At 39.8% G+C, this 14,647-nt stretch overlaps 1 protein-coding gene across 4 annotated transcripts in view; it reads right to left on the bottom strand.

Moving 5' to 3' along the window:
* Positions 1 to 796: 796 nt before the first annotated feature.
* NLN (neurolysin) overlaps positions 797 to 14,647 on the bottom strand; it is a 34,534-nt gene continuing 20,683 nt past the window's right edge. For all 4 annotated transcript variants that reach the window (XM_048503873.1, XM_048503876.1, XM_048503875.1 and 1 more), the window contains 5 exons: positions 9,878 to 10,079; positions 8,514 to 8,700; positions 6,215 to 6,343; positions 4,362 to 4,498; positions 797 to 1,599 (listed from right to left, as the gene is read on the bottom strand). In XM_048503873.1, the coding sequence (XP_048359830.1) occupies positions 1,468 to 1,599; positions 4,362 to 4,498; positions 6,215 to 6,343; positions 8,514 to 8,700; positions 9,878 to 10,079 (787 nt within the window). In that variant the 3' untranslated portion in view covers positions 797 to 1,467. The remainder of the gene's footprint in view (positions 1,600 to 4,361; positions 4,499 to 6,214; positions 6,344 to 8,513; positions 8,701 to 9,877; positions 10,080 to 14,647) is intronic.

Here is a 14,647-nt window from a genome sequence, read left to right as displayed (position 1 = left end):
ACACCTTATTCAAGCTGATACTGGTATAATATGCTACATCTTTCACCTGACTATTACACTTACCTTTTTGAAATGCTTGAAGACATGAACCTACCCTTTAGCGTGAGTTAGATCATTAGTCTACCAAGATTGAGAATGTCTACTTGGACTAGGAGCCAGTCTCTGTGGTTTCAGGTAAGGATTTTTCACATCACTAGAGATACCGTAGAATGAACCTCAGACCTTCTGTATAAAAAACAGATGCTCTACCTGCCAGTCAGGTCGCTACCTCACAGTTATACTCCTGAGTATGCAAAATTAACCACTCATGCTTTTATTGTGTTGAATATCCTCCTTTTCTTTTCTTGATCACTCTGTCATACTGAGTTACTGATTCCTAAAATATGCTCTCATCCAAAAATCTTTTATCACAACAGTGAGAAATGAAATTACAGCTCAGGGAAACTTGGTTAGGCCTGCCTCCTGGAAAGCAGACCACCCTCCTAACATGGGCATACATTTTTTAAAATTGCTATGAATCACCGAGGTTACATGGAATGGACTGTAGTGAAAACATGTGGTGAAGGAATTTCTTTAAGTCTCAGAACACCAGTACGAGAGATGTGGACAGTAAACTTGGCTTTGAGTATGGAATTACCGACTGTATGTGGTATATACCAATTCACCTCCCCTGACCTCCCAGGTAGCCAAAGGACACTTTTGTTCCTGCTCCAGAGCTCATACATGATATGACTCCACATATTTTCATTTTCTGAAGACTCAAGAATTGGAAATCAAAAGATTTTGACAACCTTTCTGATGCATTTTAGCCTTTGTTTTATTGTTCTGTGGACTCTGAACTTACAAGTGAGGTAACCAAGAGTGTCAGGACTTGATAAGTGATTCACAATGGCACCTTTTGGGTGAAGTTCAAAGGGCCAACAATTCATTTTACCCTGTAGGCTAAAAGTCTGTTATTCAGAGTTACAATCCACAAAATGTACAATATTATATTTATTGATGAGTTTTCTTTTTCATTCTTTTTTAAATTACATCAGCGTTTTCCATCACAATCCACAAATAATTTACTGATTAAAAGTAAGAAAGTCGAAGGCTTTCACAGCCGGAATCACTGGGGTGTTGCGTGACGTTTCGCCTGCATCTGTGGCTGGCATCTTCAGAGGATCCAGTCACAGATGCAGGCAAAACGTCCGAAGAAAATGCTACTAGAACACGGCCATACAGCCCAGAAACCACACAGCACCCCAAAAGTAAGAAATTCAGAACAATACTTCATCATGGGTTTGGGTGGGGAGGCTGTGCTGAAAATTATGAATGTTTAAAACCAGGAATAAAAACATTATAAAAGCAATTAGACCTTTCTAGTGAAAAACACTCATCATTTTACCTTTCAGGTCAAGAACATCAGCAGGCATTTCAAGATTGATTCCCCAGATGACATCCAATTACAAAGAGCCCATAGTTTTATTAAGTATATAATCCTTTACTCAGTAAAAAAGCTTTTTGGTTTGGCTTACGACCTAAAATTTTTTGGAGAATATCCATTCCATCTAATGAGCCTCCAGGCTTCAGGATAAGATTTCTGTATTTCATTCCAGCCTAAAATAAAAGAAAAGGTTGGATAATATTTAAAGTTTTAAAAGAAAAGGTTGGATAATATTTAAAGTTTATGTGAATTTCTAAATTCGCCATGAACAAAGGAAATTTCCATAGAATGGAAGCAGAAGGTAATTCTTCCACAAGATGTTTGTACATCTACAGTCAATACAGGGTGAGCACAAACATAAATACTACAAGTTCTTTACAAATTTTGTAAAACTAGTTTGCTGGGAATATCATAACTAAGGGCTGAAGAGTTTAGAAGGTTTTTGCTCACCTTATCAAATTCCCAGAAAATTAGTTTTACAAAACTTGTGGTGTGGTAAACTAGAGAGGGGTAAACGTGTTGTACTCTGCATAAGGAGAACATTCTCTATTGATTATCATGGTCTTATGCTAAAAAAAAAGATCTTCTCAAGAAGAGCACCAGAACTAATCCATCCTCAACAGGTTTTTTTTGGGCAGTCTATGAAGGCATGCATCTTTCTTTACTTCCTCATGTTCAGCACCCACAAGGCTGTGCTCTACAAAGGGGGGGGGGAGGGCTGAAACCACACTGGAAGCAATGGAAGGGTTGAGCCAGCGTCCATGCCACAGCGCCATGCAAATTTGCATGGATGCCAGCACCAAGGGACTTACCTTGGCAGTTGGCTGCTGTAACACCCAAACGCAGAAGCTGGGCTCTGCAGTGGCTAGCTGTTGTTGTAAATGCTTGCAGAAGCATGGAGGGGAGCATTGCAGGGACTTCTGGCCTAGGAATGCTCTCTTTCAACAGCAGACTTACACAACCAAAAAAGGTGGTGTAGGTCACTTTCTGCTATGGGTTTTCCTGGAAAAGAAAGAAGTATCTCCTTCTCTCCTGGCACTTGCACCATTGATCACTATCCCTGGCCACTGTTCTACCTATCCTGCTTTGGACTGGGCTGTAAACTCTGCATCCAGACTTTGCATGCCTGGAACGCTTCTTAAGCATCACTGTAGGTTTCTCAGGCACTATGACAAAAGATTGCTTTCTCCAGCCCGTTTCCATATGTACCCTGGAACCTAAGAAGTAGCCGTCATTGTCTAAATGTTCAGCCATTTAACCGTTAGGTCTGGTACCCAAGCAATCTTGTCTTTATGGAAAGTTGCTTGTGAGGCAACACATTCAGTAAACCTTGGAGCCAAACTCAATTAAATGCTGGATTTCCACAATTTGTAATGTATAATCTGCACCCAGATTTATTTGTGAATCTTTCCAGTTCCATAACAGGTTTTCACACTGGTGCTGGCTGCTTTACCCAAGTCTATTTATAGAACATAACAATATTGTTCTCCATGCTTTCTGTTGCATCTCTTATTTCCAGCGGTCATTTTGTTAACTTTTCCTTTGAGGGGATATCATGCAGTGCAAAATTTTAGCTGCTGGCAGCTTACTGACTAGTTTATTAACAAGTGAGGAATGGGACAAGTTACTGTTCACATAAATCCTGGAGTGGGTTATGCTTATGTAAGATGAGTACTCTTCAGTTTGGTAATAAGTTATGAAAAGGAAAGAAGTATTGAGTGCCTGTAATGACATTTATTAATACTTCCAAACTACATTTCCAGTTATATTGATCAGTTCTTGTTTGTTTATAATGCAAAGTACAACTTTCAAGAATTAATTCTTGTTGCACATGCAACTATCTGGGGTTTAGCCTTAGGTACCAGCTTCATAATTTGACAAGTTTGCTATTAAGAAAAAGCAGGATATGGTTGCTTAGCCACCTCAATACTTTTGCATACAAGCCTATGTTTTGAACTGTATTATGAATTACGTGAAAAATGTGCTTGCTTTTTAAAATGAATACAGAGATAATGCATGAAAATACAACAGATGAAGAGGTGAAAAACTGCAACAGCAGTTTATTATTAAGACTCAAAGCTGAACAGAACAGCAATGCATAACTTAAGCTCCCTTGGCATGAAAACATCCAAATAGGAAAAAAGAATCAGGTCATATTTCATGCAGAGAATTATCTATTGCAACTTTCAAAATAACCAAAATTTTATAGACATTAAAATGTATATGTAACATTTTTTTGAAATGATGTATCAAGCAAAATTAAATATCTTACAGAAAGTAACAATTTCTGCCCAAGGACCTTGAGTTTTCTGCTTCCAAACTCCCACAGTAACCGGAAATGCCTCCCAAAATCCTGTGGCTGGGGGGAAGGGAAGGTCCTACAATGAATAGAATTGGGGGGGGGGGGGGGGAGGGATGGATTTCAGGTTGCCACAGGAAGAGAGGAGGGAGGGGAGCATTATCTGGCCGAGGTCCACTTACCCTGGAAGGAGGGGTAGGGAGGGCAGAGGGCCCATCATCTGGTCATGGCTCACCCACCCTGAGGGGAAGGGGAGGCGACAGGTCCCCTTCTCTCCCTCCTCCCCAAAGTGGCTGGGTCACAACCAGATGGCTCAAGGCCCAAGACACAGCAGGCTTCATGTGTAGGAGCAAGGAAACAAATTCAGTTCACCAGATAAGAGTCCTCTGCTCATAGAAAAAAGGCAGGAAAATTATGTTGCATGGGCAGACATTCTTATGCCTATGAAAACTTTGGTCTGGATCTAACCCAAAGATTTATAAGATCATTTACTGGAAACAAATACTGTCAAAAAGCCTACCTCTGTGTTCAAATTTGCTAATTCTACCCTTTCTAATAAAGCATCTTTTTCAGACTTCATTCCAGAAAACTGATTCATGTAATCTTCTTTAAGTAGCACAAAGTAAGTCTCCATACCTTTGGATTCATTATCCCTTCTTGTTTAAAGCAATTGTAGTAAATGTCCATGGAGAAAACTTCACTCCAGAGGTATCCATAGTACTGAGCATCATATCCACCTGCCAAATGCCCAAAGGTGGCTGGCATATTTGTACCTTAAAAAGCAGAAAACAACAAGTGGATACACCAGTATTACAAGGGAACGTGTAGTAAAGAATGGATTTAGGGGTGAGTGAAATGCAGTTGAACCTCTGAAGTTAATCTGATCTGGACTCAACCAGCGGTTCCATGGAAGTTAGAGGATCTCTCTCACTTACCCTGCTGTGAACTTCTAAAAAAAGAGCACAATACAAATATAACAAGTAAATATTTTTATCTGTCAGCATACTGAACCCCTTCCTGGAGGAACAACCATAACACTCATCTTGGACACCTGACAGGACTCTGTGTGACACAGGAGCTGGGTGGTATACGAGGGAATAAAGGCAGTCTGCACCCAACTTGATCTAGTAGAAGGAACTCTCATATGTGGACCGGCAGGGCACATGGGCTCTATGTGGCATATTTGTCATTTCTCTCTCTTTTGGCCATATTCTGCTTATAAGAGAGGTTGGTAGAGTACATGGGATGCCACCTTCTGTGTTCTGCTCAAAAAGGCAATTTCATTTCAATGAACCCATGCCTTCTGTCCAAAGAAGTTAGAGAGATTTGGAGGAGGACAGAACTAGAGATGTGAAGACCTTTTAAAAAAGTTAATTTTTGCAAGCCCTAAAAAAACCTCCTATGAAATATTTTCTTTTTTGGAAGGAGTAAAATGTTTTACTTCTTCAATATATGATTTATAAAGAATTTTATGTAGCGCAGGATATATTTACTGCCTATATGTCCATACTTTAATGCTATTTCATGCCTATATGCCCATACTTTAATACTATTAATGACCTGACCTGGTTGGCTTCAGCTAATCAGATCTCTTCAAATTTCAGAAGCTAAGCCTTGGTGAGTAGTTAGATGGGAGACCACCATGGAAGTCTAGGGTTACTATGCAGAGAAATGGCAAACCACATCAGTTTGTCTCTTACTTTGAAAACCATATGAGGCCACCATAAGTCAGCTGCGACTTGACGGAACTTTACATACACAATGCTATTAATAAGCAATTGGAGCATTAATCATAAGCAATGTTATAAAGATAATGTGACTTCTAAATATCCTATTTGACTGTAAAAGACAGTTCATGTACTCTTTTACTACCCAAACATTTATTTTCAATGTCTATTTTTAATACATTTCAGACTGTAAAAACTGAGAAAAAATGTATATGGTACTGATATTTGCAGCTGTCTCGCAAGTGTAGAGTATCATCCACAATTTTGTTTACAGAAAAATGTATGTATCAATTATATGACTATTCCAGGCAGTACCATACTATAATCAGACAATTATAAATGGCCAAACAATAAATTACATTTAGGCTTGAAAAGAAATTAACAATGCAACCCTAAGAACCATTTCCTGAGAGTAAGCCCCCCTGAATAGATTTCAGTAGGATTCTGAGCAAACTTACTCTGGAGTGCTTTTTCAGTATTATATATGTTTATATTTTTTCCAACATTTGTTTTTTATCTGAAAACAAACAACCTTGAACTGCACAGATCCCATGTCTTCAAAATTTCTGATAATTTACAAGTGAATCAATCTAGAAAGTAATCCACAATTAAAACAAATGTCAAAAGAAATGTTTAATTTTTCCATAGTATTAGGGTATTAAAAAACTCACAGCATTTCTTGTAAGAAACGATCCTCCTAATAACGTCTATTGCATTTGCAAAAGTAATAAAGGATAAATGGATGTTTTAAAATTTCCATACCAGGCGTTGCAGGTATTCCCAAAATATCATCACAGAACTTGGCATATTCCTCAGCAGGATTAGCCGAAGATTTAGTATGAACTGACTGATCAACTGTGCTCAAGACAATCTGGCGAAGAGTCAGAAGACCTAGTTAAATCAGAGGATCAAAGAACGATCAACAAACGAGGACAAGAAGTTTCGAAACAGGTTGTGAGTGCTGCAAATCCCTACCTGGGACAGAACATATTGGATTTTTAAGTGCTTAAAACATAACTGAATCAGATAAAAAGATATAAAAATGAAATTGAAATTACGCTGGCAACAGTAAAGAGGAAATGAGGCAAGTGGGAGATTTTACAGAACTGATAGTGCTAATGAGCAATGCTACTGAAAAGATTTGTATACTAAACACCAGTTCTGTTCAGACAATCTATCCTTCAGTGCTGATTCACGTGCTACAAAGTCCCCAAGTACTTTTGACAGATGTGGTCTGAGACAATTCGTCCAACTATATTTGAACAGGAGCTACAAATGTGTTAAAAAGCAGTGAATATGTGCAATTAAACAATAAATAGTTACATACACATACCCATCAATAATAGACTATCATCTGATATACTAAGAGCCCCATCCAAGGGGGGAAGGAAAATCTGATGTGGCAGCAGTGCGCTGGCTGTGCTGGCAGATTCGCCCTCCCTATGACACTGACCTGCTATTTCGCTGGCACACAGCCACTGTCCTCCCCGACTGTGGCGCTGACCATGGTACCAGCATTCCCACATCCATGCCCCCCAGGGACATAGGTATAGATTTTTATGGGGGGGTTCGACAGTGGGGCCATGCCCTACCTGCCCCTGGGGGCGTGGCCATGCCTCTCCAAGCCCCGTCCTGGCCTCAGTACTTATTTTTTATTTATATCTTACAATTCTACCCCACCAATTTCCGAAGGGACTCAAGGCAGCTTACATACTGGATCAGACCAGAGTCCATCCAGTCCAGCTCTCTGCTACTCACAGTGGCCCACCAGGTGCCTTTGGGATCTCACATGCAGGATGTGAAAGCAATGGCCTTCTGCGGCTGCTGCTCCTGAGCACCTGGTCTGCTAAGGCATTTGCAATCTCCGATCAAGGAGGATCAAGATTGGTAGCCATAGATTGACTTCTCCTCCATACATCCGTCCAAGCCCTTTTTAAAGCTATCCCCCCTTACCTACGTCCATGATGCCACCTCCATTGGTGCAGCAAGGGCAGTCCAGGAGCATGGCTAAGGGAGGGGCCACCTTTAGTCAGCTCCTTCCCAGTCATTCCCTACCATATGCCAGGAGTGTTCAGATCAGACATAAGCCACTGTTTACAGTTAACCCATAGAGGCTGCTCGGCAGTAGAAAAGCTTTTGCAGCTCCCCACACCGCAGGGAAACCCCTTTGGGAGTGGCAAAGTGTACGGTTGCAGCACTGAGGCAGGGCACCTGGCTTGCAGATGGGGCTTCCCACCAGCTAAGATGATGCAAAGAATAGCTAGCCACATCTTTTGGACACTGGTTTTCAGAAAACTGTGCACAAAAGCGCTGCAAAATGGATTTCAAATGCAAATCACCAAAAATCTGCAGTTTCTACTCTGGTTGAACAAAGTATGCTCCAGACCTTAAAGTCAAGGGTGCTGTGAACCTTAAATTCACATTCTCTACATGCTATTCACTTTACAAGAGGTGTCAAGGAGTTGTATAGAAAACCATTATGTTGTTAGCAGTATAGGAATACGATTCAAGACATCTCTTGAAACATGATCCACTCACATTTAATAGCTCAAGTACACCTATCAAACATATGACATACTAACATTACTATTACTATGATCTTTCCACCACATTAAAGTAGTGTGGTATTTTGGCACCAGTCATTCTGAGCTTCAAATAAGTAGCCAAAATTCTGATTAAAAATAAGGATGTTCAGATCTAGCCACAGTAGCAATCTATCATTCCATGAACCGCAGAAGATTAAATCACAATGTCAGTTTTTGGGAAAAGAAGGAAGCAATAAAGAATGATATGATCAAACAGATACTGAAGCTAGCAGAATATTCTCTAAGATATTCAACAAAGCTCATCTCTGCACTCAATTGGAAAAAGCAGTTATCTAGGAACTGAGTTAGATCTCAGGAAGGCTCCTTAACAGACTCCCATCTACTTATGATTAAAAAAATTATGTCAACATATCTGCTTGCATTTCTAAGGGTACATCTTTTTATTCCACGCCAGTTATTTAAGGCTTGCACAAACACAAATTAAAAGACCCCTCCCCACCCCAAAAAAGGAATACCTGTGTTGGCTAGTCTGGAAGCAACCAGTTTTTCAAGGAGATCATCTGGAACATGACTTCCATCTTTATAGTGTCTTGACATTTGTTTCAGAGGTTCTTTCTCCCATACCCAATTCTCAAACATTTGGGAAGGTACCTCAACAAAATCTGTTTCCACATTGGTTCCACTAAACCTAGCAAAGTCAGTCTGCCAAAGATGAAAACAAACACAAGTAATGAATTAAGAGTGAAATCCTAAGGAAGGCACAGCAGATACATATGGCCCATTGTACAGTGATGTAAAGTAAGGCCCCCTTTTCTTCCTAATTCCTCAGGAGTCCTTAAGCCTGGAAAGCCACATATAACCTATCTCTCATGAGAACTGTGGAGGAAAGGAGGGTGGCAACATGAAAGTATTGAGAACAACCTATGTTCAGCCTGGCATTGTGAACTCTATGTTGGAAAACACCTGGAGCTTTTGAGAATGGATTCTGGGGATGGAAAGGTTTGGGGAGGAGAAGCACTTCAGTGAGTATAATGCCATAGAGTTCACCTTGCAATGCAGCAATTTTCTCCAGGGGAACTGATTCCCATTGCCTGGAGCTAACAAACTGATGTTCTAATTCCCAGAGATTTCCAGGCCATACCTGAAGATTGGAAACCAAGTTAGCTAGCAGTGAGCTATCTCTCTCTCACACACACACTACCCCTTAGGATTTCACTGCCAATATACACATAAACACAGAATTATTGAGAAGTTCAATGTTAAATTGCAACACTTTTTACTACATTTATATACAACCCCCCCTCCCACATATAAAATTCGTGAATTAGGAAGAGACAGAATTCAAGATGGGCTGATCTAAAAAAAAGTCCGGGGTTATTCACACAAACTTGATTTTAGCCAAAAGGGTGAGGAGTCTGGGATTATTGATGCAGATGAGAAGCAAGTTTAGCTGCAGGATAAAAGCATGTATTTAAAAATGACCAAATCTGCCCCTATTTCAGTTGGTGAGAAATAAAACACATTTTTGCAGATTAAATTTACATGCTACTGTTGAAACCTTATTTGTTTTAAACATGAAAGGCATGAGGTGGTTTGGATGCTGCTGAAAATTTCTGACTTAAGAATTTCTATCAGCAAAGTACAACTTCCCTATCTCCCTCTGCCAGCCAAGACACCCCTGAAATGCTGCTTTTGAGGAAGTTGGGGGAGGGGGGTTCCCCAGGGACTGCATAAGGGGCACCGGAAGTCACCAGTGGGAAGGAGGAATCAGCAAAAATCACTCTTTTACCCCTTTTGTTAGTAGAAATGCTTTGCAGGATCCAAGCCACAGATTGCTAAATTTACTGTTCTGTTCTTGAATAATAAAATGCCCACTAACCTGTGCACATATCTGATGCATTACATGTCCAAACTCATGGAAATAAGTTTTCACCTCACCATGCTGTAGCAGTGATGGGCGGTCCACTGTTGCTCTTGTGAAGTTGGTTACCAGAGCTGCTACTGATATCATTCTGCTGCCATCAGTGAGCAGGCAACCTGGCTGGAGCCCAAAGCATGCAGCATGTCCATACTTTCCTTCTCTGAGTAAGAAAATAGGCCAAAACCATCCCTTACAGAAGTACCACAGAAAAAGAGGAATAATTTGATACTGCTTACATAAAGTAGACAACGCTCATTTGTTTCTTGGAACAATTTAAATCAGGAAAATATTTACATGTAGTGTTGTAACAACCACAGTACTTAGGTGTCATTCTCCCTCCTGTAATTTAGACATACTACTAAAGGGATAACTTTGGCTGTTTCAGAGTGACTGTTTCACGGTAAGCTATTCTTAGTCATGGTAAATATGACATCAAGAACATATCCTATCCTCTGAAGATTTAGATTCTCTCCTTTCAGACATTTCAAGGGAAAAGAAGAGGCACCGTAGACATGCGAAGACATGTAAAGCCCGTATGCCCAATGACACACATTTGCTTCATCCGTTAATTGTATATCCCACATATTCTTGACCATCCTAATGCACTAAAACCAGGCTCCTTTAATATCTTTTGCAGTCCACAGTAAGAGCTATATTACATCCTGTTATGTCTTTTACTGTACTGTTTTTATCCAGGACTTTTATGTCTAGTCTCTACATTTCATCTATACTGAAGTAACTTCTTTCCAAAAGAGATTTTTCAAGTTGAAGCAACTCTACTGAGAAGTTACAGTCTACATTTAGCCCTAAACATTTCTCATAAAAACACTGTATAACTATTTTGTGGTGGCACAAAGCTATTTTGTGGTGGCTTCAATGCTAGAGCTCCTTATCACTTGAACAAAAGTACATATTTTATTCCTTTTTGTCTCTGCCTTTGAAAGCAGCAATGGCTGTATCATTTTGAAGATGAGCGCCTAATGTATATACTGGTACTGCTCACAGTTTTGAATGAAATGATTATTGAGGGGATGAAAAGGGCAGCCATTTGGCTTGCAAACCTCCAGCCTGCTGAATCAGCTTATCAATCAGCAAACACATAATAAACCCTTGGGAAAGTATGTCTGAAAATGCCTTTTGAAAACCAGGTATTTTGTACCAATTATCTAGGGGAAATGGAGTCTGAATTGCGCTTGGTGGGCACATTTCATTAGAGTTCTGGATTTAACAGCTTTTGGAACTGTTTCAAATAAGTTATTTTCAAACAAAATCTGGCTTTTGCTTTGTTAAACCAATCTACTTTGAAGTAAAACATGTAGAAAGAAATGCGCTAAGGGCATATATGGAACATCACATATAGCTGATTAGTCATCTCTTTGTTCTTAAAATCAAGGTGATTAATGCATGGATTTTTGTCTAACCCTGTCAGTGCATTCTTTCAGATGACGTTGGAATACTAATCTGAATTGGTATTACTCAGAGTACAGAATCTGAAACAACAATGATTCTGCTTTAAATAATGAATGTGAAAATAGTCTTGTATATACAGTGCAAGATGCAAGTAACAATCATCATTGATTACATGCACCATACTCATTCGTTATATGAAACCAGTTTCATTTTATTTTGCTTTTATATCAACTACCATTCAAAATATTATATCTTGTAGTTAAATAGAACTGGGTTGTTGCTTCTTGCACTGTGATGAAGAAACAGGTTCTTCCATAGTTCTAGGATAACATTTGCTTTTAGAAGTTAAACAAGAATGCAACCTGACCTTAGTACTAAAAGTAGCCTTTAGAATTGCATCAAGGAGCCATGAAATTAAGAGGTTTAATGAACTCATTTAATAAGATTATTTCCAGAATTAGCTGAATTGCAGGCCTCACTGCAACAGGGCAACCACAACTGGTGAGTTAAAGCACTTAACAAAACGAAGACCAGAGAAAGCCAGTAAACAGCTAAAGTGCAAGGTATCGTGTTATAGAAAGAAAACATTTTCCAGATGAGGCTAATAAAGGAGGCAGCTTGAGACTATAGGCAAGGAAAACTATATCAGATAACTGTGATGACTGACAGCTACAGGTAACATAGTAAAATATGGGAATGTTTTAACTATTAATGTAAGTCACTTTGAATTAAGAGGAAAGGCAGGATGTAAATGTTTTAGTAAATCAATAAACTGCAGTGTTTGTTTTGTAAAGGAGCTTTAAGAAGTCAGTCTAGCTTGACTTCTTAAACCATGCTTGCAAATATAATAAAAAGATTTATGGGAAAGCTTTAAGGTTATGGAGAGATTGTTCTTCAGAACTACACCCATAAACATGTACTGTAATCTAGAAACAACAGATACAATTCACAAAGAAGGCCAAACTCTGAAACATTAGAAACCTTTCCTACCTAAAGCTCAGGGGGAAACAAAATCCACAAAGTAACCGTCACTGCAAACCACAGATTATAACTTACTTGCTTCATCGGCACATCCACACCGGTCCTGACAATCAGACATGCTCTGGGAGTTCCATAGCAGGAACTTAATTCCCAAGCATATGGGTTGAATTCAGGTTGGAGCCACGGCACAAGACGGCTGAAGCCTGCCAATGTTTTCTTGACTTCATATGTTATCAGGAATCATTACTGGGAAATCTTACATACAGGATAACCAAGTTTCCACAATAGGGCAAACAGTGGCTGCCAGGGACATTATACGTCGAGCAACCAGTTCTGGGGGAAGTTTAAGTCCCCTCTCATTATAGTCTCAATCTTAATTGGTCCTACATGTGTTTGGAAATTAAGTTCCAAGCATGAAACTCGCAGAAAGGCTCACAACAAAAGCAGTGGGACAGATACTCAAGGGACATAAGACCTTTATAACAGGTATTTAGGCTCCTGAGATTTTAGCAGATTTAGAAATTATGTAAGCACTTCCTGAAAGTAGTCAGGATCAGAATAACAAAGGGGCTCTGGAGACAAATTTCACAGCATGTTCAGAACATACTAAGTGGAAGATAGTTAAGACAGCAAAACTTAGTTCTAGTTCCTCCCAAAGGTTTTTCATCTACTGCGGGAAATCTCCAATCTTGTCAAGGCTGTGGGAACCTTTCAAATTTTGAAAGTGGTGGTGAATGCAACCTCCAAAATGGCTGTAGAGTCAAATGCAGGAACCCCCCCCCCCCCACCCTTGTATGTATGACAACCTGGCTTAAAACATGAAGAGAAACAGAACAGCAAATAAAAAAGAAGAAAAAGCCTGAAGGGGGAATAAAACCAAACGACGACAAAGGACAGTCAGGGTGTTCGTCATTCCCTCCTGATCCTCCAGTGATTACTGTAGCAATGGGATATTCTTTCATTGGAATGAGGACAGTTCACAATTATTTATTCTTTGCAATGGCCCCAACGATTTTATGAAAAAAATTGGCAGGTGCTGAGGAAGATACTAGTAGGCTCCATGTTGGAGAAACCTGATCTGCCCAACTACTAATTTTATATTGTGTAAAAAAGATCTACACTGGATTAATATTGGGTCGATGTACAGGGGCCCCAACCTTTCTGAGCCTGCAGGCACATTTGGAATTCTGACACAGCATGGTGGGAATCGCAACAAATTGGCGGCCACAAAATGACTGCTGAGAAGGTGAAGCCAGACACAAAATTATTGCCACAGCTTAACTTCAGTAACACAATGCAGATTTTCGGCCTGTGGTGGCAGCTGCCGCCAAAGCAATCGTTTAAAAAATCTGCACAGCCAATCAAATCTCCAAAAGTCAATCAGATGCCTTACTGGGCAACATCCCTCCCCCCCCCCCGGACTTCCTAAAAGGTCTTTGTGGGTGCCATGGCACCCTCAGGCACCACGCTGGAGTCCCCAAATGTACAAATGTGGAAAAGCAGTAGCTTCTATGAAAGATACATGTTGAAAAATCAAGAGTGACTCTAGCTAAAGATCATAAATTCAAAGTAATGTTGCGGTTTTGCAAATCACAATTGGGAGGTTAATGCCAACTACATTCTTTCAATTTAGATATCACAGTAAACTGTGGTTGGCACAAGCTAAATAAAATAGATGAGATACTAAGGAAAGGGAAGCCGGCAAGTTCATTTTCAATAGCCAACCCATGGCTTCGTATTATTGTGTCGGAAGTGGCCCAGGAAGAACAGCAACAAAACTTTTAACTGTAGAGATTTCCTAGTACATTAACTACTAGTTCTTCCTTTATGCTTTGCAGTAAACAAAAGTTGTCTAATCCTGTGCACTCTGAATTCAGTGGGACTGAGAATTACACTGTATGAGAATATAATATCTCTGAAGAACAAAGAAACAATATGCCTTTCTCTCTATTTAGATCTGTGGATTCTCAAATGGGATTGAAGACCCAAGCCTTTCATCAAGGCAAAGGTCGGGTTTCATGATATTTGCAATCCTGTTTTCAAGGTGAAGACTGAAGGAGCAATAATATAGGCCCCTAAATTGTAGCACCTGGTTTTCTAATCCACAACTAAATTGGAAGGCTGCTTGGGGAGAATTAAGAATTCCTTGTGCCCGAGTGCCTATTCATTTTCATCAAATAAGGGCTGGATAAACCTTCAGGTTCATGCCAGGTGCTGTAAAGACATGTTGCAAACATGAAACAAATAAATATTAAGAGCATGCAATTACTGGCACTTATGATATTTTTAGCTTCTATCCTGTGCCCATGAATAAATTCCAGTAATAATGGGAAGTAG

The sequence above is a fragment of the Sphaerodactylus townsendi genome, linkage group LG07 (genome assembly GCF_021028975.2).
Source record: "Sphaerodactylus townsendi isolate TG3544 linkage group LG07, MPM_Stown_v2.3, whole genome shotgun sequence".
Lineage (NCBI taxonomy): Eukaryota > Metazoa > Chordata > Lepidosauria > Squamata > Sphaerodactylidae > Sphaerodactylus > Sphaerodactylus townsendi.
The sequence above is the reverse complement of the archived record's forward strand: the minus strand, read 5'-3'. Positions and strand labels throughout refer to the sequence as shown.